Source organism: Poecilia mexicana, unplaced genomic scaffold, assembly GCF_051168715.1.
Source record: "Poecilia mexicana isolate PSO_F unplaced genomic scaffold, ASM5116871v1 scaffold_13, whole genome shotgun sequence".
Classification (NCBI taxonomy): domain Eukaryota; kingdom Metazoa; phylum Chordata; class Actinopteri; order Cyprinodontiformes; family Poeciliidae; genus Poecilia; species Poecilia mexicana.
The window spans coordinates 31,873,796-31,899,465 of NW_028263382.1; the positions used below are offsets into that span (position 1 = coordinate 31,873,796).

Here is a 25,670-nt window from a genome sequence, read left to right on the forward strand (position 1 = left end):
GTAAAATAATTTTAACTAAGCATAAAAAGCATTCATTTATTATTAGTGTAAGCAATATTGCTCTGATATAGTTGCAGAGGTCTAGTTCCTTTGGCAGATAATCAAGTATGTGAACCAAATATAGACACTGTGTACATCTACTGTATTTCATGAGGCAGATTGCTTTTCAAATTTGTCTAGGGGACAACTGAATCTTATGACTAGCATAAGATTCCTCTACTGTCAAGTAGAAATACCTAAAAAGTCATCAGGAATGTTTCCCTGTAATGTGACGCAACATTGTTTCCTTCCTCCAGGACGACATGACCGACTCGCTGCGGGACTACACCAACCTCCCGGAGGCGGCGCCCCTGCTCACCATCCTGGACATGTCGGCCCGTGCCAAGTACGTCCGCGACGTGGAGGAGATCACGCCGGCCGTGGTGGAGCAGTTCGTCAACGAGTTCCTGGCTGAAAAGCTCAAACCAGAGCCCATCTAAAAAGAGACGCTTCGAGCAGGAAATGGACATGCAGAATGAGACTGTCACTCAACCCAGATCCGTTCACGCGCACACACACACACACACACACAAACACACACACCTTGTGTCTCCATCTGCCCTGCTCTCATTCACCTCCACTCCTGACTGTTAGATTAAAACAAATGTCTCCTTACGGACACTTTGACCATTTTTTTTAAAAGTCCTTTTCCTCTCTTTATGGAGTCCTCTCTTTCTCCCGTGGTGCCTTGCATAGTCCATACAGTATGATGGCCGTTGTAGATGGAGGGGAAAAAGAAAGAAGAGTACATTTCTGCCCAAAAACTCAGAAATTTTGAGATCAATCCCTGAAATTTTCTAGAAAAAAAAACATGGAATTTTTTCTGAGTTTGAAAAGTCTTGAAAGTCTTGAGTCTTTTTGCTTGAAAAACAAACATTTTAGAATAATTTCAGAGATGTTCTAGGAAAATATATGGAAGTTTCTGAGTTTCAAAAGTGTAAAATATTTGATTTTTGGAATGAATTTGAAGCGTTGAAAATTTTCTACATTGAATCTCAGAAATTTCCACTTTTTTAAGCTTTTCTACCAATTTTTTTTACTTTTCAAACTCAAATTTATTTCGGGGGGAGGTTTCTAGAAGACGTTTGTGATTAATCTCAAAATTTGAGTTTTTCTACCAAATTTTCAGCTGTGGACCTCAGAAATGTTCTTGTTTTTTCTAGATATTTTCAGATGTTTTGGTGGAAATATACTCCTTTTTTTCTATCTGCAATGGCCCTAATACACTGTCGTAATACAGTAATATATGAGGATATTCTGTTTTTGTCTTTTTTTATATATATATATATATATATATATACACACACTAGCATTTTTGAGATGTAGAGACAACCTGAGAATCGATCCAGTGGACCTACTTATTGAAGCTGATGCTTTGCTTTCTATTCTCACTGTAAGATCTGTGTTGCTTTTGGTTTTTGTATGACGCTGAGAAAGAATAAAAATGCAGTCATGTAGTAATTCACCTGTATGACAGAGGGTCGGATGGATGTAGCTGTAAGCCTATTTAAATAAAACCGTGATGGGTGTTCACTGTAATCGGCGTGCAGCTCGCTGCCGAACAAGTTGCCGGGTGTTAATGGTGGTTTCATCTCAAAGTCGTTTTGAGGATTTTCTGTGAAGGTCCCCGAATGGGAAAAAAATGTAAGGGATGTTTCTGCGATCACAAAAAGACGAGAGGCATTTTTGAGAAGCGTCGAATGTATAAACTCTTATATTCTGTTACTCCAGTCATGACTTCTCTAACACATTAAAACTCACTGGCAAGTACAAAGTTTGTTTTCGGGGTTTTTTTTTTGTGTTTTTTTTTTACATCAACTTTTGACAGCTTGCTTCCCATGAGTGCTAAGGCTAGTTAGCATGGCTACCGATGATGAAACGGTTATTATGTAACGGTAAGTTGTTTCTCCGCCATTAGCACTTAGCTTAGCTAGTCTGGACCAATAGTTTGCAACCTTAACAGTCCAAACAGTCATGTTTGGCCTTAGTTCAGCTAAATAAAACTAATTTAAAGTTGCAAATATGACATCAGCTTTTGGGGGTTGGGGGAGAGGAGGAAAGCCAACTTACAATTTTTGATAAATGTCTACCATGAGATTTTATTTTCCAAGCACAATTTTATTTCTACTTTAGGCTGAAAAATAAAAACAAAACTTCTGCTTTCCTTTCATGGAATGTTGACATGCCAGAGTTTACAACCTAATGACACAAATTAGATCTAAAAATATATTTCTATTAAGTTTCAAATTCAATAGTGGAATTGCAGTTAAATTATTCCAAGGATTCCTGCATTTTCTCTGTATTTAAAAACAGTTGGCTCTTTATTGTTAGCTAAAGTTATTAATAGCCAATGCAGAGGGTCTAAAGAGCCAAGAAATAATTGGAAACCTGCTAAGAGTAACATTTTTGTAGGAGTAGACATCTAGATAAAATGTGCTTCATGGATACTGTGAGCAGAATGTGAAAATTTCTAAATGACTTGTTCATACCAAATCGTTTTGTGCTGATGGGGAAAAAAACCCCTCAGATTGATGCTTTATTTTTACCAACACAGCAAAAATATAGTTGTCTGAGCAACCACATTTTTTCTTTATCAGAGAAATTTCTGAAAAGCTGCAGACTAGGTTTGACCTTTGACCTTTGAACTGGCCTCGAGAGTAGCTGCTTCTGTTTTCAAAAAGATTCTAGGATTCTGAGGTCAGGAAAAGGTGAACTTTCATTGAAACACAGGAAACACAATATTTAAAAAAACAGGAGAAAGTAGATCTTCAGTTTAAATTTATGGGTTTATTACACAACTCATAATTATACAGTTTATACACTCTATTCAGCTTATTCATGAGAACTTCCTCTCAGCCTTTGACTGCCTCTTCTTCTCAGCAGTCTGTAGAAACATGGACAGCTGCCTCCTGCCCTCAAACAGAAGGATGCTGGCAGCCATGGCTGAATTCAGACTGTCCACGCCTGAGACGATGGGAATAAAGAGTCTGGAACCGTCGGTTTTCTCAGCTAGCCGCGCCGCCTCTGTGCTCAGGCCACGTGTCTCTCCGCCTATCACCAGAGCGGTGGGACTCTGGGCCCAGTTCTCGTGGTACAGTTTGGTTTCCACTCTGGGGAGAGAAAGACCCTCGTCCTCCGAGTCGGAATCAGAGTCGAAGTCCGAATCGTATTCCTCGTACTCGATAGTTTTCCTTTTAGGTGACGTGCTGACCCAACCGTAATCTCCCGGTTTAGACAGCTTGTTAGTCCCGTCTTCGTCGTCAGGGTCTCTTATGTCAGCCACGTGCGCAGTCACTGAGTTAGGGAGATGGTTTCTGATCTCGTCCCAGTCCAGATTGGGATAAACGGGAAGTCGGAAATGGGCGCCCATTCCTGCCCGCAGGACTTTGGGCTCCCAAACGTCAACGCAACCTGTTGACAAGTCAATGAAACAATTAGAGTTCCTATATTGAAAAGAAAAAAAACGATGCGATAATTATGAGAAATATTTGCATTTTTTTTAGATTTTGTTTTCTGTTCATCTATGGTTGTTAGATCTCCTTCTCTCTGACGGTCTCTAAAAGTCATATAGAACTTTTAAACAATATGCAAATTTTATGTGAGAGTTTGGGCTGATATCGATTTCTGACATAAATATTGCTGTCAAGGCTATTAATCAACATCTACCCATATATATTAAATGAATATGTACGCATTTAATGCCTTGGGGGTAGGGGGAGCTGCAAGTGCCTCTTCGGACCTTCCATAATGCCTCTTATCTTGGGCTAAAAACTAAAAGAACGGTTATTTTCTACATACAGATATGTTAGCAAATTCTAACGTGGTTTTTAGCCATTTTTCTATCCATTCCTGCAGTAAATTTTCAAAAGAATGACAATTAAAATGTACCAGTAATATGTTTTTAGATCTGTTTCCCTTTAGTTTAAATCCTAAAAGTAGAAATAAAACGCCGGTTCTTTGAAAATGACTAGTCTCCTACAGTAGATAAAAAGTTATTTTTTTTTCTGAAAAAGTTGTGATAATTTGATCCCTAAATGAGTTTTATTGGCTCTTAGGTTGTAAAGGATACAAAACTCTCCAGCTATGAACCATATGTGTTCTTTCATGTTAAAATCTGACCACTGTGAAAATATTTCCTATAGATTCAAGATTATTTTTTCTATTTACACTATAAATGGGCTTTAAGGAAGAAATCTACCTTTGGTAAGAAGGACTTCATGACAGCCAGCAGCAGCTGCACATCTCAGCATGGTCCCAAGGTTACCAGGATCACGGACATTGTCGCATATCAGCGACAACGGCAGCGACTGATCTCTCTGTGAAAAACTGAGCCGAGCAGGATCAGGCCGGGCAAATATGGCTGCAGAAAAACAACAACAAAATCAAACCAAGAACAACTTTTTTTAAGGTTTTATTGGCTCTAGTAGCCTTTATTTGATAGTTAATTGACAGGAAAGTGGATACTGAGAGAAGGGAAAGACATGCAGCAAAGGCCGCCAAGCTGGGAATCGAACCTGCGACGGCCGCGTTGAGGACTAAGGCCTCTATATGTGGGTTGTGCTTGACCCCTGTGCCACCACAGGACTACCCAAGAACTGTTTAAAAACATCTGTGTCTTCATAAACTGAACGAACAATCCTTACCGATCACTCCCTGTGGGGCGACGACGTCGGACCAGATCTTGATGTCCTCAAATTTGACCTTGACGACCGTCGCCCCTCTCAGCTTGTCCAGCGGCAGCTCTCGGAGCCGATCCGCCATGCTGAAGAACACTATCTGTGGGCGGGCACCGACCTCCAGGGCATCGCAGATCAAACGCCTGCCCTCCAGGAGGATTTTACCCTGCTGCTCCCGAAACTTCCTGGATTGAGCGACGCTGACCAGCCTCCTGCAGAGAAGCAGAGCAACCACAGCGAGGTATAAAAAAAAATCTAAATCAAGCAATATCCAGAATCTCAGCTTGTCTTACTACATGGAGTTGGTTCTATTTGCAATACTATTAGGTTGCAGGAATTTTCCACACCACCTTTTACAAACCATGAACAAAGAGAAACATGGTGGCGGTGTAGAGTCATGCTGTGGTGGTAGCCACCTGGGAGGCACTTTTGCACTTTAGCTTTATTTTGGTCACATAATATAATAGCTCTGTTAAGATATTGTAGCCACACTGTTACTTACAGAAAAACATTAAATACTTGAGTAGTACAGTTCATTATTTTACTATAGTGTGGTTACAATATCTGATAAAGGCTTCCATATTCCGTGACCGTGTATATTTACACAAAAGTTATAGTATTAGTATTAAATTCTTTGTTCGGCTTTTTCTTCCTTTTTTTTTCCATCCACTGTAAAGCTTACGTCTTTGGCGTAGAATAGTGTTAACCATAGAATTAACATGCAACAGCGCCTCCTGCGGTCACAGAAAATATTGTAACAGATGAACGAGGAGTTGGTGTAGAAATAAATTCAATCATTAATAATTTTTCTTCCATTTCACAATTATCCACAACTTTATGTTTGTAAGACACAAGTAATTTTGTGGCTCTAATGTAACCGAATGTAAAAAAAATAAAGAAAAGTTCAGTTACTCAATATAATAACTTAAGTGTCAATAGGAAATCCACAGAACAAACGGCATGAATAAACGCAATTTAGTGATGTTTCTCCCCAAAAATACAGTTATTGGACACAAGAAAAAAAAAAAAAAGACTCGAAAATATTTTTCGGCACTGTTCAATCCGACAGGAAGTGTGAAGAAAGACATGCCGCAAAGGAATAGAGGACGGGAGTCCAACTCGGGAAAGCAGAGTTGAGGTAGCCCCTTTATACGGGGCGCAACACTTATTAACCACTGTGCCACTCCAATAATAATAATAATAATAATAATAATAATAATCAAAAAGGGAAAGTAGATAAACTGCTTACGATAATCTTTTATCTCCTGGTAAAGCCCTCTCATAGCGCAGTCCGTCTACTGAATCCTTTGTAATGTTATCATAGGGTTCCTTTAATGTCTTACTCCTCATGTTAACAGCATCACTCCTGTCGGGTTGCTCTCCAGCAGCTGTAGGACTGTTCCTAACCATCTTCTTCTCTGCTGCCTGTGGATGCTGCTGCTGCTGCTGCTGCGGCGGCGGCTTTACAACTTTACCCGCGTCATTGTCAGGAAACAGCACCCTGACTGGTTTCCTCCTCAGGCCACGAAGAAAGCGCGTTGATTCCACTATAATGTCACTTCTGGTGGAAAGAAAAACATTTTTCTCTACGGGCAAAAGACGCATCACGCCTCTTATGAGCGCAGCCATTTTTTTTTTTTTTTTTTTTTTTTTTTTTTTAATTATTTGTTCTTCTCTTGTCTAGAGGAACTTTTTATTACAACAAAAAACCTGGGTGCCGCCACCTACTGTAAGTTACCTGCATTTCCACGTCTGTAATTACTCTGGCTTTCCCAGTAAGTTACTAACCCGCTTTTCTTTTAAATTATCCATAATGTGTAACTGTTTAGTTAATATCTCATTTTAGTTGGATATATTTGTTTGTTAAAGTTGCGGTTAAACTTAAAGGTGCTCTGTCAGGCACGGACTCTAACCACATGGTGCATTCAAGTACACGTTGTAAACAAAATTTTTATACTATCAAAGGTATTAATGGTTTTAGCATTTCATAAATAGCAACCTTGATCAACCCTCAGCTCATTTTACTCTCTAAGCAGGTTAAATAAATTAACTCTTGACAAAACATACCGGAGTTGTAGTCACTTTTCCAATTGCTGCAAATTAAGTTATGCAAAGAGCACCAATTCTCTGATAATTTGCAGGCGAATTTGAGCAGCATGTCTTTGGTATTTCGCTCATTTTATTGGCATTTGCAGTGTTGCTCTTGGAATATTTTGTCCAAGGCACTTCTGATAAGAACACATGGATGTGAAAGATTCCCAATCGGTGTTAATTTAAAGAACTGGTTTTATAAGGAATCTAGACTGCATGTGATCTCTTCTAGTTTAAAACCCTACACCAAGTTACACGGAATTATTGTACACTAAAAAAGGAATCTTCACAAATTACAGTGTTTATACCCAGGTGCCATTGTATACATAATCGAAGCTTCTAGTATTTTAATAAACTATTAATTTATACTTTGTCTCATTAAATTAATCAATGTTAATAGATACTTTTATTGTAATAATCAAGCGTAATCATACGTTGCATTACAGTTTAAATGTTTCAACATTTTTTATTTATTTATTTATTTTTGGTGAGACGGTATTGCTTACAGTTAGTGAAAAATCCGAGGTAATTGGAACGCAACATTTCCATTTAGCGACGGAGAAATCGATCATTCAGGAAGCTTAATCGAGCTCTGCGCAAAGGAACAGCAATCATGGCTTTGAGGCGAGCTTTACATTTTGTTTTTAAAGTCGGGGACCGAGCTGCAACTGCCACGTTCTACCGGGACGTCCTGGGCATGAAGGTAGTCGATCTGAACTGAACATAGCTTCCAAATTTAACATCAGTTGTTCTGTTCAGTATTCTCTTAAGATGTTTTGACGAGTATGATTATTTTTTGCACAATCCCTACAAAGTTCCTCTTTAGTTGAGGATGCGAAGTTGCATTTTTTGTTATGAATCCTCTTCAGTTACATTGACATTTCTTCTATTTTCCCTTCAGATTTTGCGACACGAAGAGTTCGAGGAAGGGTGCAAAGCAACTTGCAACGGGTAATGACACCAATCTGCGTGCACTTCGTCCCCACAGGGCTAATAATTATTCATATTTAAATCTTTCAGGCCCTATGACGGAAAATGGAGCAAGACAATGGTTGGCTTTGGTCCAGAGGACGACCACTTTGTGGCGGAGCTCACATACAACTACGGGGTGGGAGAGTATCAACTGGGCAACGACTTTTTGGTGGGTGAAAGTGGATTTTGGACACATCATGAAGGGCAATCTGTGTTGTGGGGTGAAGCAGCAACAGTGAAGACATTTCTGTGTTTAGGGCCTCACCCTGCAGTCCAGCCAAGCAGTGAGCAACGCCAAGCACCTTGGGTGGCCCCTGACTCAGGTGGAGGAAGCTGTGTATTTAACCCAGGCTCCTGGAGGATATCCTTTCTACATTATAGACAAACAACAGCCTTCTCATGGTGAACGTCTCCTGCTTCAGCTTTAAAATCACACAGCCCTATTGTGGCTCTTTGTTTATCCAGAGTTTATTTCTGATCACATTCTTTAAAAAGTTGCATGCTTTTCTTTTTCTTTCTTTCTCTCTGCCCACCTATCTATCATGCTTTTAGAGCTTCATTAGTTTCATTCTGTGTGACCTATCTTTCTTTGTTTTCCATATTTATGAAAGGAACTCTCCCCATTCTACAAAAGTTTTTTTTTCTTTTAGAATAGACCATTTATTTTGTTCTAAAATCTGAAAATGGAAATAAATTTTAGCTTAAATTTCTTGGTTTACATAAAACATTTTATGTATTATATATTTATAAAACATTTTTTTTTGTTGTTGCTCGAGGTGAGTGTTTATTTTCCAGCAGCATTGGCATGGAAAAGGTTGCTGACCCCTGACCAAGAATAATAATAAATGTAATTTGTATTCGGCTTTTTAAAGACACTTTATAGCACAGGTGTCAAACTCCAGTCCTCAAGGGCCGCTGTCCTCCAGTTTTTAGATGTGCCAGAGGTTCAAAACGCTGGAATGAAATGGTTTAATTACCTCCTCCTTGTGTAGATCGGTTCTCCAGAGCCTTAATGACCTGATTATTCTATTCAGGTGTGGTGCAGCAGAGGCTCATCTAAAAGTTGCAGGACACCGGCCCTTGAGGACTGGAGTTTGACACCCCTGCTTTATAGGAATCAAGCAAAATTACAGAATACAAACATAATGAGTAAAAAAACATTTAAATATGTTGCAATGGACATAAAAAAATTATAAGCACAAAACAGGACATTAACCGAACATTAAAAGCTCTGTCATCTATCCAGCCATCCTTACAGTTTGTAGTTTTTAAAGGTTCCATATGTATAAAGCCTGGCCCCTGTAGCAAAAGGTCTTCATAAAGGCATGTTGTATTTTTAATATTTACATATTTTCTTCTGGTGAAACACCTGTAAATTCTGGATAATGTATGGAAAAGTTAAAAATATGTATCACAACTGCCTCCATGAAATGCTTTCTGATGAGAACTAAGCTAAAATTGAGTTCTGTTTTCAGATTTTAGAACGATGTGAATCGTCTTGCACTCTAGTTTCTGTATGGAGACGGCAGCACCTGAATAACGTGCAAATTAGTCAGATTGTGTCTGTCCACCTTCAGAACTGTACCCTGTTTTATCACTTTCAATTATCCAATATCTATAATCATTGATCGTTTGTCTGCAGATCCTGTCCAGAAGGTTTGCCTCGGCGTGTCGGACCTCCAAAGATCCACTCGCTACTGGGCCACTCTGTTGGGAATGACGGTGATGGACAAGAGTCAGGACAAAAACACAGTGCTGTTGGGTTACTCTGACTCTCAAGTGAGTTACTAATGAACAATAAAGACATATATATTACTAGTTTGGCTTGGTATGTCTACATTTGTTTGTATTTGTTCAGTGTAAGCTCGAGCTTCGGGATACTGGTGGGAAGGTCGATCATGGAACGGCATTTGGGAGAATCGCGTTTTCTTGTCCACGAGAGCAGGCAAGCTATGCTTTCTTGGAACATCTCCGGATTAGTTCTTTTGAAGAAACGTGACAAGCTTTTTCCGTTTTTGCAGCTGCCCGATATTGAAGCCTTGATGAAAAAGGAAAAAGAAACAATTCTCAACCCACTGGTCAGCCTGGACACCCCTGGGAAAGCCACGGTAGAAGTTGTTATTTTAGCCGACCCCGTAAGTTGTCTTTTTTTTCTTTTTCTTTTTTTTTAATTCAAATAATGTTGCAATTTTTTACATAATAATCAAGGTGCATCACAACCATGTTTTATTATTATTATTATTATTATTATTTTAGGATGGGCATGAAATTTGTTTTGTGGGAGATGAGGCGTTCAGGCAGCTGTCTGCTGTGGATCCCAGAGGAAACGAACTGCTTGATAAGGTTGGCATTATTTCAAATCTCTCTCTTTAGGCTAAGCAGTTTACATTTTTGGTTGTTGACTGTGATTTTTTTTGTTTTCCTCTTGTTTTTTTAGGCTATGGCGGAAGATAAAAGCAATGAGTGGTTCGCCAAAAACAAAATGCAAAAGCCCGCAGCCTGAGACGAAGACGTTCTGTGGCGATAACTGCGGACCAACAGTGATGAGATTCCGAACCTGTAGAGAAAAATGTTTTATAATGTCATTTCAGTTCTGCTTTCACAGAAAGTCAATTTCCTGAAAAAAGATGTGAATAAAAACCTGATTAAGTGTGGCGTACATTTGTAATTAGCTTGTCGTCAGTTTGATATCCCAAAAATAAAATAAGATTAAATAAACCAGTTATATGTCCTGTTTGCTATTTTTTTTATAACCCATATATGAATCTTATAAATTAATATGTATGAAATTTAAAATTGTATGATCTCATTTGTATAAATAAAAAAATTCTGGCATGGTCTCGCCACCCCTATGAAAATTCTCTGGAGTCGCCCCTGAAAACCGGAAGAGAAATTCCCCAAAGGACTCAGATATTTTGTCATTTGATTGTGCTGTTTTTGTGATTCTGTAAATGACTAACCTTTCATACAAAGTATGGCGGAAGGGCGAAAAGTACCTTTGTAAGGTATTCTGATTGGAATTCAATGCTGTTTATATTAAAAGTCTGAGTTGCCCTGAACTTATGCTTTGTTAAAAATGTAACTTCTTTTTTTGTACTATTTTTTTTATGTATTTTCTTTTTAAATAAGTTTGAAATGACTAATTGAATAGAATATTCCTGATTAGCATTTTATAAAAAAGAAAAAAAATATATCCGTGAGAAATTTCCTGCGTCGTCTCAAGTGTCCTGCCAGCTGAGCAGAGCAGAGTAGGGCTGAACTGTTTACCCTGCCTGCCTGAGCAGTCATCTGTCAGTAAAACCGCTCTCTCTGCGGCATTATGCAGGGGCAGCCCGCTGCTTTAACGTGTCAGGGTGGGTAAGCACGCTAATCAAAGACTTTCAGCCAGCGCAGACCACAAAAAATCTCCAGCGGTTCTTAAAAGCAACGCTAATTTGTTCTTTTTTAGACTCGCAGCTGTTCTGTTACTGCTAGCGGTAGCGTTAGCACGCTAACTCGTTAGCTCTGCTTTGCTATTGATTTTACTTTGGGGTGACGCGGCGAGAAAAGTGGTTTTAACTGTTTCCTGTGCTGATGGTATGTTTCAAAGCTGTCACCTCGAGTTACTAACTTGCGTTTCTTTATTTTACTAACTAGTGTACAGGCAGTAGGTTTCGGTAAATGTTTCCACGTCATTAGCTAACTTCTCAAAGTTTTTGTGCTATGTGGCATTCCTCTCTATAACTACTTTAGCAATATTAGCACAGTGTGGCTATTCCTCAATGTAAACCTGCCACTAAATCTTTGGAGAACTTGTATTCATTGAGTCGCGGTGACGACTTGTGTGTCCCACTTTGCAGACATTCGGCTAATGACACCGTTATGTCTTTCTCTTTGACAGCAGCTGATAGATAAGAGGGCAGTCACACTCAATGTCTAACATTTGGGTGTGAACAATGTCTCTCCTCCTAATATCCTCTCTTCTAATCCTCCTGTTGGTGGTTGTGCTGTTACGTTTCCTGTTCAGGTGAGCCCTGCCATGTTTTCACTGTTAAAACTTGGAAGAGCTGGCTCTAACTGTGTGGATGTTGGTTTTTTAGATGGCTGTTCTGCACCTTGGCAGTCCGATTCTTCCGGGCTACGCTGAACGCAGAGCTGAAGATCAAATCAGTGGGGCTGTTTTCCGTCAAAGGAGTCAGTATCCAGTTTCACCCCCAGCACACTCTGGTAAGAAAAACATGACATTTATCTCATGAATTGTGACCGGTATCCTGACAGGAATGTAGGTGAATCTCATTAAGTTAAAGCAATTATTGAAAAGTTGGTTTATTTCACTTATAAATCCAAAAAGGTTATGCTCTGTCATACAGATATAATATTACATACATTACATTACATTAACTTGCTATTGTTAATTTTAGGTTAACACAATTAATCGTGATAAATTTATAATTGAATTAATCATAAACTAATTTAACAATTAATTAATCTGTGCAGACTCAAAAACAATGAGCTAAAATAACAATTTACTCTGAACAATAATTACGCCAAAACTGCACAAAAATATATACATTTTGCACTTAAGATGGGGGGAAAAAAAATCAAAAAGGAATTTAATTATTTGTTTGTTTGCATTTTTACTGTATTTCTAATATTGTGTAAAATCTGTAAAATGCCAAATGTTTTATTCAATTAATCAATTACCAAAAATGGTTAGTTGCAGCTCTGGTTAATTTTACTCGTTAAATCTTACATTCAATGAGTTTTTTCAGAAAATTAGTTAATGCCAGCTCATCTTCATTGTTGTGTCGTTTCTGTTGACAAACCTCATAGATAGAAATACAAACTAGTCTGTGATTTTAGGCTCTTGAAGCAATGGCTCTAGTCGTTGTCCAGACAGTTATTTTTCATTAGTTTATTTTATTCCATTACAGTTTAAAATGAGAATGTTTTCTTTTCTTTTTCATTTTGTCCTTCCACTTACTTTCCATTTATATGCTTGGAAGGGGAATTTATTTTGACCAGTTGTGACTGACTTAATTGTAAAAGGTGTCAATGACTCTCTTTGCAAGTTAGCTGTTAGCTGTAATCAGGAAAAATAAACAAAAATTAATGTTTGAAATATCCATTCTGTGTGATGAATTGATATGTTCCACTTTTCAAACTAAATCAGTCAAACTTTTCAGACTTTTCAGACACTGCACCAGTGTAGTAAATACCAAGCTAAGCCATCGCAAACATGCTATAGAATAAAATAGAAAATGCTTTATTGGGAAATTGCTTAACTTATATTGCGATTCTCATTTTCTCTGGTCAGGAAATCGACAGGATTTGGTTGTCAAGTAGACTTCTGAACCAGGACTTACCGTAAGTTGCCGTGCTCTGTTTTTGTGACTTTACAGCAAAAAAAAAAAAATTAAAATTTATTATTTTAACTACTAAAAAATAACTGCATCAGATTGAGCTCATTGTTTGTCTTCAGGCGATACTTAGCGTTGTGCGTCGGTGACACCCGAGTCAGGTTTGACCTTCAGGTACCGCTGGGCCCGCTGCTGAAGACCGGTCATGGAAGAAAGACAAAGAAGACTCCAGTGAACCCCAAAACACTCCGCTTTCTGTCCCAGGTATGAAGACGGCCTACGTCCATCTGACTTCTTCTTCTTCTTCTCCTTCTTCTTTTGGCTTTTTCCCTTCAGGGGTCGCTGCCACTTAGCTTTGTCGCTTTCCTCTGTTTTTTTTTTTTCTCCAGCTGCTGTCCTTCCACGTCAGCTCAGTCAACGTGATGGTGCTGAACCTGGCTCTCCCCGAGTCGCTGTGGCACATGACGGTCACAGGCATCACCCTGTTACTCGACCATCAAAGTAAAAGGTGAGGATTTTTCCCGTTTCTGTTACTGATAAGATTCAAAACAGTGGGGTGAGGGGGGAAAAAGTAAAAATTACAAAATAAATTTTATTTATTTTCTAAAAGGTTGGCCTGGGACTTCTCAGTGGGGCAACTAAGTAGTAAAGTGCTCAAAAGCAGCCAGTTGGTGAGTTTTTATTTATTTCTTTATGCTGTTTTTTTTTTTTTTTTTTTTTTTTTTTTTTTTTTTTTTAATTTAAGGTCTTAATTGAGCGAGTGTCAGTGATGATCTGTTTCCTGTAGGATATATGTTTGGCTGAGCTGGCCCTCAGCCTGCTGCTGTCGGGGGACGTGGCCCTGCCGGAGATGAGGCCAGGCTGTCTGTCCCTCAATGTGAGGACACTCACAGCAGAGCTGCATGAGGGCCTGTTCCTCAGCCAGCTCCTGATGTCGCCCAAGTCCCAGAAGAAAATAGACCCTGCTGTATCTGGTGAGCAAGGTGTGTGCTGTTTTTATTTTTATTTTTCTAAAATGCTAAATGGGCATCTATGGGTGGACGTCACAGTGGGTTCAGTAGGAGACGCACCGATGAGTAGGCCAGTTAATAAACCAGCCCTGATTTCTTTAAATTTGGGAAATTAAACACATCTTTTACTCTTAGAAGATGTCAAAATCAGTCGCTGTGCATGATTCCATCAACGATTCTTTTTTTAAATTCGCATTTAGGCTGGTCATAACAAATTTTCCTGGACAATAAATGGCCCCAGAAATGATTGAGATAAACAATAATATTGTTGTTTTGAGACCATTTCAATTAATACATTGATGATGGCACAATAATGCACGTTTACCCTCTGAAATACTAATAAATTTTAATTTTGTAAATAACACAACTGGAAGCAACTGGAAGGTAAAGGTGAAAGGTAATTTTATTTATATAGCACATTTTCAACAACAAGGCAATACAAAGTGCTTTACAGAAATTAATTGAAGATATTTTAAATGTCCAAAATGAAACGCAACAACCAAAAACCATAAATAAAATGCAAATAAAAGCCACAGACAACAAAAATAATACCACTGAACAAAAAAATGCATAAACACCCTTAAAATTTGTTTTACATCTTAATACACAAACATTTTCTAATGTGTGCAAAAAATGATGACCAGGATCCAGGACATATTTAATTCATTGATCAATCAATCAATCAAATTTTATTTGTATAGCACATTTCAGCAGCAAGGCATTTCAAAGTGCTTTACATAATTTTAAACAGTGAGAAAGAAAAAGAAAGTAATAAAAAGATAAAAAGAAAAGATAAAATCACAGCCTAACAGGACAAGGCCTCCAGCCTTGCAGCACCAGGCTCCATCCGCCTGTTTCGCGAAAATTTTGCGCTAGGACTTTCGCTGTCCTACGCGGATTTTGTGCATTAATTGGTTACCTGTTAGTCTAGAATTTACAGGGTTAAACAGTGAGAAAGAAAAAGAAAGTAATAAAAAGATAAAAAGAAAAGATAAAATCACAGCCTAACAGGACAAGGCCTCCAGCCTTGCAGCACCAGGCTCCGTCCGCCTGTTTCGCGAAAATTTTGCGCTAGGACTTTCGCTGTCCTACGCGGATTTTGTGCATTAATTGGTTACCTGTTAGTCTAGAATTTACAGGGTTTTATATACGCGCAATGACTCCCAGTCACTCGCAAATACATAGAAGGCATCAATTGCCATAAGCAACTGTAAACAGGTGGGTTTTAAGTTGAGATTTAAAGGCACCCAGTGTTTCAGCTGTTTTACAGTTTTCTGGAAGTTTGTTCCAAATCCGTGGTGCATAGAAACTGAATGCTGCTTCTCCTCGTTTGGTTCTGGTTCTGGGGATGCAGAGCAGATCAGAACCAGAAGATCTGAGGGGTCTAGATGGTTGGTACAGAAATAACAGATCTTTAATGTATTGTGGTGCTAAACCGTTCAGTGATTTATAAACTAACAACAGTATTTTAAAGTCTATTCTTTGAGCTACAGGGAGCCAGTGTAGGGACTTTAGAACTGGTGTTATGTGCTCTATCTTCCTGGTTTTAGTGAGAACGCGAGCAGCAGCGTTCTGGATCAGCTGCAGCTGTTTGATTGATTTATTAGTCAGACCTGTGAAGATGCTGTTGCAGTAATCAATACGGCTAAAGATAAACGCATGGATGAGTTTCTCTAGATCCTGCTGAGACATTAGTCCTCTAATCCTGGAGATGTTCTTCAGGTGATAGAAGGCCGACTTTGTGACTGTCTTTATGTGGCTCTGAAGGTTCAGGTCAGAGTCCATCACTACTCCCAGGTTTCGGGCCTGATCACTGGTTTTCAGTTGTAATAACTGAAGCTGAGCATTGACTCTAGTTCGCTCTTCTTTCGGTCCAAAGATAATAACTTCAGTTTTGTTTCTGTTCAGCTGGAGAAAGTTTTGGCCCATCCACACATTTATCTGATCTAAGCATCTGTTCAGTGATTGGATGGGTTCAGAGTCACCTGGTGACATCGTGATGTAGAGCTGTGTATCATCCGCATAGTTATGGTAGCTAATCCTATTTCCTGCTATAACCTGAGCCAGCGGGAGCATATAAATATTGAAAAGAAGGGGTCCTAGGATTGAGCCTTGGGGTACACCACATGTGACCTTTGACCTCTCTGATGAGAAGTTTCCAATTGAAACAAAGAAATTCCTGTTCTTTATGTAAGATTCAAACCAGTTGAGCACTGGACCAGAGAGTCCGACCCAACTCTCCAGTCGATTCAGTAAAATGTCATGGTCAACAGTGTCGAAAGCTGCACTGAGGTCCAACAGAACCAGCACTGTGGTTCTCCCACAGTCTGTGTTTATATGGATGTCATTGAACACTTTTACAAGGGCCGTCTCCGTGCTGTGGTGAGCACGAAAACCAGACTGGAAGGAGTCAAAGCGATTCATTATTGTTAAGAAGTTATTTAATTGTTTAAAAACTGCTTTTTCAATAACTTTGCTGATGAATGGGAGGTTGGAGATCGGCCTGTAATTCTGCAGTAGTGATTTGTCTAGATTGTTCTTTTTTATCAGTGGTTTGATAACTGCTGTTTTCAAAGTCTGGGGGAAAACACCTGAAGACAACGATGTGTTTACTATATGGAGCAGATCATTAGCAACGACAGGCAGGACTTTCTTAAAGAAATGTGTGGGTAGGACATCCAGACAGCAGGAACTGGAGCTTAATTGACTTATAATTTCTTCTAGGGTTTTATAATGAAGTAGTTGAAATTGGGTCATTTTTACTGCCTTTGTTTTGTTTGGGCACAGCATTGGTACTGGCTTTGGAGTGGATGTGCAGATTAATCCTCTGATCTTTTGAATTTTCTCTGAAAAGAAACTGGAAAACTTGTTGCAGGCGGCATTAGATTGAAGTTCAGGTGGCAGCATCACAGGAGGATTTGTGAGCCTGTCAACAGTAGCAAATAAAGCTCGGGTGTTGTTAGTGTTTTTGTTTATGACATCTGCAAAGAAAGCCTCTCTTGCAAGTTTTAGTGTTGTGTGATAGTTACGTAGTCTTTCCTTGTAGATGTCATAATAAACGTGTAGTTGAGTTTTACGCCATTTCCGTTCGGCTCTACGGCAGAGTTGTCTTGCAGACAGAACTGTTTGTGCATTTCTCCATGGAGATTTCTTCCTACCAGACACAACCTTCACTTTAATGGGTGCAATGTAATCAATGATATCTGAAAGTTTGCACTGAAAATCATCTACCAACTTATCTACGTTATTATAGTTTAAGGGCGAGGAAGCAGAGTAGATTTGATTAAATGTTTCTGCTGTGTTTTCTGTGAAAGTACGTTTTGTGATAGTAGCTGTTTGTCCAAGTGGGTTAATGGATAAAGAACATTCAAAGATAACAGCAAAGTGGTCCGACAGGGCGACATCAGTTACAGAGACATTGGAAATATTCACACCCTTACTGATAACCAGGTCCAGTGTGTGTCCATGAGTGTGTGTTGCTTGTTTGACATGTTGTGTTAAACCAAAACTCTCTAATATATCAAATAGCTTTTTTGCCCCTCGGTCTTGGGGGTTGTCAACATGAATGTTGAAATCACCGACAATTATCAAACAATCGTAGTCAATTCATATGAGAGATAGAAGTTCATTGAAGTCCATAAAGAAATTTTCCACATATGTTGGAGTTTTGTATAAGGTTAGTATCAAAGTTCTTTTGTGGCCTTTTACCTCAATTCCAAGATACTCAAAAGACATAAAATGACCCAGAGAGATTTTGCCACAGTTCATGGTATTCGTAAATATTGAAGCCACGCCTCCTCCTTTTTTATGTTTTCTATTCTCACTTAAAAAATTGTATGTAGGAGGCGCTGATTCAATTAGTATGATTGCTTCATTATTGTCATTCAGCCATGTTTCTGTCGGAAATAAAACATCAATATTATGCTCGGTGATGAAATCATTAATTAATAGAGCTTTAGCACAAAGAGATCTGGTGTTTAAAAGAGCCAGTTTAAGTGACTTGGAGGCTGAAAGTTCTTCAGTCTGAGGTTCCTGTATGCAGGGGATCAGTTTGAGGTTTGAATTAAGACCGCTGCTTTTTGTATTTCTGTTTTTTCTAACTTTTCTTCTAGTGATCCGGACAGGTAATGTCCTGCTATGAAATGTCGGGGGGCCAGACACATTCTGGTGGAAGACTGTTGTAAAAATAATATCTGGACCCCGGTCTCAGACCTCAGAAACGCAGAGTGCTGGATCCTCAGGGAGGTCAGAGGCAGGTGGCTTAGATGAAGTGAGGTCTGCTATGTTAGCGCTAAGGAGAGTCGTGCCGAGGCGAACCTGTTGATCTATTCCAGCCTGCTGAGAGGAGAAAGAGTCCGTCTGCCTTCCTTTCTGACCCGTGTCCTCCACCAGCATCTTCAGGCGGCTCAGGTGCAGCCCGACTCTCTTTAGTGATTGACTTCCTGGGAAACTTTGTTCTTGTGAGTGAGTAAAGGAGCAGAGAGGAATGGGGGATGGAGGAGGGGAACCGGTCAATCTGTCACCAGTCGATGTTTTATCAGTTTGTATTGGAATAGTTTGTTCTTGATAAGCGGAGGGTTCCATCCTAGTCAGACATCCTTGAGCCAGTTCTTCTGAAGCGATGGTCACATTGCTGTTCTTGTTGATAAAATGAAAAATGTTTGCAGTGAGCAGCCTTATCCCATGTTTGTTAAGATTGCGTCCTCCTCTTCCAAAGAGGTGAAAGCGCTGCCAGTAGATCCAGAGGTTATCAATGAAGGTCACTGAGCTGGCTGAGCAGGTTTTAATCAGCCATTTGTTTATCATGCCCAGCCTGGAATGTTTTTCGTCTCCCCATTGAGGCGATGGAATTGGACCGCTGAGAAATAACTTCATTTTTAATTTTCCCATAGTGTCCAGAAGAATATTAAAGTCCTTTTTTAGAATCTCTGATTTTTGCTTTGCCAGATCGTTGGCTCCAACATGCACAACTAAAGTCTCCATGTTTGGCTGATCAGCGGTTAGAGAGTGCACTTTGCGAGTCAAATCAGATACAGTGTCACCAAGAAAAGAAACCACTCTGGTTTTCTTGGGATTGCAAACATGACTGATTCCATTTACTGTCTCATCTCCAACAATAAGCACTCTTTGCATACCTTTTGTTTTCCCGGTGTTCATTTTGTCCTTCGGAGCTTTGTAGGGTGGATGTGCTGGTCTCGCCTCATTGTTGATGTTTGAAGATGGGTTTTCACTCAGAGGCTCAGGCTGGAGTGCAGAAAATCTGTTTTTCAGTGGGATTCCCACGGAGTCGGAATATTTTGAGGCTTGGGCTGGTCGCTTTGTCCTTGGGAGCGGGGTCAGTGGGGCCGTTTTTGTTCCAGCTGCTTGTTTGCAGTTCTTTGGCGGAGCAGGTGTTGAAGTTGAAGGTGGGTTTCGGCTCAGAGTTGGCCACGCTGTTTCGTCCAGGTGAGGTGTTCTCCCTGTTAGTCGTCTCATGGGATCTGCAGTGTGAGACTTTTGTTTTGGTTTGGCACCCTGAGCGATCCAGGGCGAGCTGGTTGGTGCAGGGTGTACGACCTCACCGCTGATTTGAGGAAGAGTTGTTTCATTTCCACAGGTAGCGTTGATCTCAAAGTTCACCTCCAGCCGTTGAATCTTCGTTTCTAAAAACTGAAGTCGTTGTAGAATACTGTTAATGTCCTTGGGGTCGGACGGGGGCATTTTGCCCTAGCTCAACTTGGAGATGAAGAAAAGTAAGGTAAAAATAAAAGTGAAAAAATATTTCCCAGTCCTTAAGTCTGAAGTAATCCAGTTATTATGTAAAAATTGTGACTGTAAAAATAATTCACAGGCAAAGTTATCAGTAAGGACGGGAGAGAGCAGGATAAGCTGTTCCTCCTTCAGCTGCAAGGAAACTGAAGCTGAATTGATGAATTACATGAGTTTCTGTCATTCTGGACTTGTTTTTGGAGGTCGATACATTTTGTCTTCTGAAACTCTTGGATGTTTTCTGAGATATTTTTAACCATCATTTCTTCACAAGGTCAAGCTGACATCTGCTGCTTTAATGGCTGAAATCAACACAAATGCTCAGATTAAATGCATGTTTGATGGAAATGGTTTAAAATGGGATAAAAACGAAGACACGCTTTGCAGATTTTTCTTTATGTTTACGTACACAGGCGTCTGTTAAGGGGTGAATTTGTTACATTTTATACTTCTATGTATAAAATGCAACAGCAGGAAAGGCTCAACTTTACAGCTACAGTTGGGAGAAAAAACCGAAACAACGTACATTAATTTAAGTTTATCTATTTGATTAGCAAAAGCAGAAGCTAGAAAATGCTGGTGGTGATCAAATCTAATCTAAAGGCATATGTTTACCTTTAGTAAAGGAAACTAACTGCATGTGTACGTCGCTTGTTTCACAATTTTATTTGTAAAAAAAAATTCTCCTACTTCACAGTAATGCAGTACTTTCTGCTTTGAAAAGAGAAAATACCAAATAAATACATTAAAGTTACCGGTTGTAACGTGACTAAATGTAAGTCAGTTTAAACGGTACGAATACTTTTTAACCAACTCGATATGATATGCATAATTTAACATCTTGTAACTCTAACCAACATTCAGTTGATTAATAATCTAGTTCATGTATCACATGGTTTAATATTTCACTCCTCCTCATTTGCTTATCAGATGTTCCGTTTAGATGCTCCTCGTGACTATTATTATTATTTTATTTTTATTTATTTAAACCCGATCCCGTTTCCTATCAGAGTGCGACAACCCTGAATTCATCCGCACCGAGACGGTGGAACGGTTCCATCAGCTGCTCCCCCACAACGTCAACATGGAGTTCGACAACACAAACGTGACCCTGTCCATGCAGAGCCAGAAGAGGCGAGTCAGCGTCAAATTACAGGAGCTTACGCCTCGGTACCTTTTATCAGAATCTAAATCAGTTTTCTGATCAATAAAACTTTCTTTTTTCTTCTTTTTTTGGGGAATATACAGACACCTAAATTGGACGCTGAAATCTTTGAAGATGAGTTACGGACGTGACAACGAGCAGCATCCCCTGAAGAGCTTCACTCCTGAGCTGAGCTTTCCTCAGAGCAGCCTGGAGCTCATCCTGGAGGGTCAGCTGGCCTTCCAGCGCTCTACGGGGACATAAATTGTAAAAAAGCAATAAGTAACATGTTTTTGTTGTTTATTGTCAGATGGACTTCTCCTTTCTCAGAGCAGGCAGAGGATCCTTTGCGTGAACACGCTGAAGACGTTCCTGCAGGTGACGAGACGTCTGACTCTGCGTTCGTCTTGATCGTTGGGTTACTCCGCCTTTAAAACAGCTTTTGTCCCATCAGGTTACGTCCATTGACATCTCAGGATCGTTCATAGTCAACACCTGCATCGTGCACTATCGCCACCAAGAGTTCTCCCATTGGTTGAATCTGTTCCCCTGGCAACAGCTGCTCCACAGGAAGGAAGCCCACAGAAAGAGGCAAGCTGCCAAACGATAATTAACATTCCCGGGTTTTTTATTTGATCTCTTGACATTTATTAAACAACCTTCTTTTTCCTTATCCATGTTTTGTTTTGTTTGTTTCTTTTTGCATCGTTTGCTCTGTTGTTTATCCCATTACCCTTTCATTTTGCATAGTCCGTTAGATTATTTTCCCACCCTGATCTTCCTCAGGCGTCTTCCCCACTTGGACGCCCCCGTGATGATCTCGTCCTCCGTGTCCAACGTCAACGTGTCCGTGCAGCTGGGGGACACCACGCCCTTCGCTCTGGGCTTCATCGCTGCCAACGCAGGTCCGTTCCGCTCACGCAGCGCAGCACGTGATTGTCATATGGCTTTCATTTTCACTACTGAGACGGTATATTGCTGCTATTAACACTGTTTTTTTATAACCCCAAACAACCTCCTTTTCACGTTTTGCCTCTTTACATCCACAAACCTTTATGCGTTAAACAGGAATTTTGTACTAGACTGACATTTTTCCTGTGAAGTGGAGGAAAAAATGATACATGGTTTAGTTTTTCTACCAGCTTTACATCTTTGGAGACTGAAAAGTTTGCCTGTTTTCTTTTTTTTTTTTTTTTTTTTTGCAAAAAAAAACTGAAAACCTGCCTGATAAAGAACATATGAGATCAGAAATTTAAATTGGATTAAAGTAATTTATGTACAGCAGAGGACCAAGAACCGTTCCCTGTGGAACACCAGTACACCATTGTTCTGCACACAGTAACCTGAAATTCATAGCATTCTGATAGACCTGCTCTCACTTGTGTATTTATTTTTACAGAACTTCAGCATCTTCTCGACCTGAAGGTTGACAACGACAGCTCGGATTCTCAGAACTTGCACCAGCGGGCCTCGCTGACCCTGGACAGCTTCTGGTGGAGAGTGGGTCAAGGCTCTCACATCCAGCAGGCTCCTCACCCGCCGGGTAAACACGTGTGGGGCGAAGCGTTAATTCTGGACACCTTAAGTCTCCAGGTAGGAATACATAAATCCTCACTTCTCATCAGTGCTTGTGCTTTGTAATTATTCAGACTTTTGTAATTCGAGGTGTTTACTTCTTTGTGTTTCCCTTTTTTTTTTTTTTTTGTCTTCTCCTTGTGTCTACTTTGCTTTTTGGAGACATGTTTAGGCTTTACTCTTTAAGTTAAAAAACATAGTGATACAACTTAATAAACGCTCACAAAATAGTAGTTTCATTTTTCAGTCCCTCCAGGAAGTTATGATATTCTATTAATACAAATTCATTCGTTATTTGCAAATTTTGCACAGACTTGTGATTTTCATCACAACTTATCTGCAAACGTTAACATTTTCTGTATTTCCAGTCACTGCACTCGGCTGAATGTTGACCCGTACCTTTGTCCCCTTCTAATTTAACTTCCTTTTTCAAAAGTCTCTTGAAAGCCAAACCTGTAAGACGAAAGCATATGAGACCTTAAACAATAACTTTTGTCTTTAATTTTTCTATTTATTTTTTCAAAAACCATTTTGAGATGTTTTGTAAGTTTTGTTTATACTATGTAAGCAATTTGTTAACTTGAATGACCAATATAAAATTCTTCTTTTGCACTTTGATGATTTTATTTGTATTAAGGGATTTCAAGAAGGTTGTTTGGAAAATGTTGTTTGGAGTTTAAACTATAAATATCAACCAAGTTAAACTAAACTTTTTTGGGGACGGTTGGGGACTTTTTTGTAAGACCATCTTATGGCAAAAATCAAACTTAAATTTGAAAAAGGCGTCGCAAAATCAGTCATTTTCAGGCCACAACAGTCAAAACAAGTATTGCAACGTCCTGGAAGGATGAATTTTTCTGACTTTGTTTCTGGAAGCATTAGCAGCAGCCTTGCTGTATTTAGAGGTTACTCAAAAAGTCTGCTGAAATTGAGTTCATTTCCAAAATTGAGCATTAACCTACAGTAAAAGTGACAAAAGGCTGCATTTGAACAATTATTGTTATGCAAAGTTAATTTCAAACAGAAGATTTGTTTTAAAAAATATATATATACAACTTTTGTTTATGAGTAGAAAAAGTCTGGTTTTAGTCATGAATATTCTCCCTTTTTTTGCTCCAGGGGAGTTTGAACCGACCCCAGTCCGCCTGCAGCAGCCAGCCTCCCAGCCTGAACGTGGAGTCCAGCCTGAAGGGTCTGCAGGTGGAGCTGTCGGAGACCTGCGCGCTCTGCCTCTCTCGCCTCCTGTCCCTCCTGCGGGTTTCCGCTGACCCTGAGCCTCACCAGCCAGACGTGACGCCCGACTCTCCCTCTGGAGACGAAGTCGTCAAGTCGGGCCACTCCTCCTCACAGCCCGGCCTGCTTTTTAAACTGGACTGCTGTCTGAACGATGTCAATGTATTCACAGTCTCCAATGTGACAGGTAAGAAGAAGCTTCTTTGAGGAAAACAGTCGGAGTCAGATGTTTAACGTTACTCAGGTAGGATTCTTTGTAAAATACTGGGGAAAAAAGTGTGAGGTCCTTTCATTTTAAAACCATAAACCAGATAAAAGTTGATTCAAATGAGCTTTTTTGGGGTGGGAGAGGCCACATTTCTAGCTTTTGATCACTTTTCTGTCACTGTGAAACTTAAATTACTCACTTTGTTGGAATAATATTAGAATATCTATCTTGCTTCTGCTGAGGAGGTAAATGCTGGAATAATCTGAAATAAACCTGATTTCTTCATCACTGTTGGTCTCATGGGAAAAACCTAAAAAAATACCTTAGGGATAGATTTAAAAAGACAACGCATTTTAGAAAAATGTAATTTAATGGAACTTTTTTAACCTTATTTCTTCTTTTGAAAATACATAACTAAACTCAAGATTTAGGTTTTATTTATTTGTATTTTCAACATTTAATTAACCAGTAGATTAAATAGTTATGTTTTTCCCCCCATTTAAATCTTTTTTTTGCAATATTATCCTGGTCATTACAAATAGCAGCTTAAGACTAATAAAATAACAAAGCTAGGAAAAAATAGGAGTGTGAAATTATTACATCTACTGCAGCAGCTGCTCCAGATAAAAAGCATTTACAACGAAATGTTTGTATATCTGAAATGAATAGTAGTTCAAATTCAGACAATGATGTAGCTGATTCCAGAGGCAGATTATTTGAATAGTTTCCTGCCACCTGAGTAGAAGCTTTTGTTACGTTCAGTAAGAACAAGTCTTGTAAATAAACTCAAGAATTTAATTTCTCATTCTTTTATTTTTTTAAAGGGATGTAGGTTTGTGGATGTGAAAAACTAAAAATTATTTTTTTCTCTTGACTAAAAGATGATCAAGCAGCAGAATATCAAGCAAAGTTGTCTATCAGAGCTTGTAGGATTGATGCTCCAAAGGGTAGATTTCATAAAGGACATGCTGGAGTTAACCAGTTGTAGGCAAATTTGTCAAATCCAGCAATCAACAAACAGGAAAAACAAATCTCATCTTTGAAAAACCCGTTTATTGCTTAAATGTTATAATTCGACTCAAATTTCAACCGTTTCCCAGACTGATATCAGAGATCTCATCTGACGGGGAGTGTGTTGTGTTTCAGGAGCCGTGTCTCTACGTGTGGACGCCGTCAGCATCCTGAGCTCTGCAGAGAGCTCCAGAGTGTCTCTGCAGGAGATGAGCTTGTCTCTGGTGAAAACTCTCACTGAGAACATGGAAGCGTGCTGCCCTGCCGCCCAGACCCTCAACCCCATACTCAAACTCACCGCAATAACCGTCTGGTATCACGTCACCACACACAGCTTACAGGTAGCCGCAGGTTTCTAACAATGCGTTTTCCACACCACTTTCCAGAAACGAGGCTAGTTTTCTGAGGCCAATTTATTTCCCCCACTTTGGTTTCTAAATTGGGGGAAGTCAGTATTTTTTTCTCAACTTGTGAGTTTTATATGTCAGTACACCATTATTTGCCATGTATTATAAGGCCCAGTCGCTGTGACAGAATCATTGGTTTTAGTTTTTTTGTGACTGGAACTCTTTGTCTCTCGTCTCCCATGCACTAAACAGCTTAATCAGTTAAATTCATGCAAAA

The 25,670-nt window shown here is 39.5% G+C and overlaps 4 protein-coding genes across 7 annotated transcripts in view; 3 read left to right on the forward strand and 1 right to left on the reverse strand.

Moving 5' to 3' along the window:
* The window catches only part of nxn (nucleoredoxin), a 67,837-nt gene extending 66,024 nt beyond the window's left edge, over nucleotides 1-1,813 (forward strand). Inside the window, exon 8 of the mRNA XM_015003642.2 lies at nucleotides 297-1,813. Within this exon, the coding sequence (XP_014859128.2) occupies nucleotides 297-479 (183 nt within the window). The 3' untranslated portion in view covers nucleotides 480-1,813. The remainder of the gene's footprint in view (nucleotides 1-296) is intronic.
* A 993-nt stretch (nucleotides 1,814-2,806) lies between these two features.
* mrm3a (mitochondrial rRNA methyltransferase 3a) lies at nucleotides 2,807-6,581 on the reverse strand. Its single transcript, XM_015003651.2, has 4 exons — nucleotides 5,965-6,581; nucleotides 4,683-4,927; nucleotides 4,238-4,399; nucleotides 2,807-3,450 (listed from the first exon to the last, which is right to left on the reverse strand). Exons 1-4 carry the CDS (start codon nucleotides 6,342-6,344, stop codon nucleotides 2,876-2,878), a joined length of 1,362 nt encoding a protein of 453 aa, XP_014859137.2. The 5' UTR covers nucleotides 6,345-6,581; the 3' UTR covers nucleotides 2,807-2,875.
* A 786-nt stretch (nucleotides 6,582-7,367) lies between these two features.
* On the forward strand, nucleotides 7,368-10,499 carry glod4 (glyoxalase domain containing 4). Its single transcript, XM_015003641.2, has 9 exons — nucleotides 7,368-7,509; nucleotides 7,708-7,757; nucleotides 7,827-7,947; nucleotides 8,036-8,180; nucleotides 9,421-9,557; nucleotides 9,637-9,723; nucleotides 9,800-9,913; nucleotides 10,035-10,121; nucleotides 10,216-10,499. The coding sequence occupies exons 1-9, from the start codon at nucleotides 7,420-7,422 to the stop codon at nucleotides 10,279-10,281; spliced, it is 897 nt and encodes a 298-aa protein (XP_014859127.2). The 5' UTR covers nucleotides 7,368-7,419; the 3' UTR covers nucleotides 10,282-10,499.
* A 132-nt stretch (nucleotides 10,500-10,631) lies between these two features.
* bltp2 (bridge-like lipid transfer protein family member 2) overlaps nucleotides 10,632-25,670 on the forward strand; it is a 30,190-nt gene continuing 15,151 nt past the window's right edge. The window contains exons 1-16 of one of the 4 annotated variants that reach the window (XM_088012066.1): nucleotides 10,632-11,131; nucleotides 11,659-11,784; nucleotides 11,858-11,984; nucleotides 13,075-13,124; nucleotides 13,240-13,381; nucleotides 13,507-13,625; nucleotides 13,728-13,788; nucleotides 13,905-14,100; nucleotides 20,886-21,009; nucleotides 21,124-21,248; nucleotides 21,330-21,397; nucleotides 21,474-21,610; nucleotides 21,806-21,924; nucleotides 22,419-22,612; nucleotides 23,714-24,014; nucleotides 25,182-25,387. In XM_088012066.1, the coding sequence (XP_087868192.1) occupies nucleotides 11,714-11,784; nucleotides 11,858-11,984; nucleotides 13,075-13,124; nucleotides 13,240-13,381; nucleotides 13,507-13,625; nucleotides 13,728-13,788; nucleotides 13,905-14,100; nucleotides 20,886-21,009; nucleotides 21,124-21,248; nucleotides 21,330-21,397; nucleotides 21,474-21,610; nucleotides 21,806-21,924; nucleotides 22,419-22,612; nucleotides 23,714-24,014; nucleotides 25,182-25,387 (2,040 nt within the window). In that variant the 5' untranslated portion in view covers nucleotides 10,632-11,131; nucleotides 11,659-11,713. The other 3 variants (XM_088012068.1, XM_088012067.1, XM_088012069.1) reach the window with 3 other exon arrangements.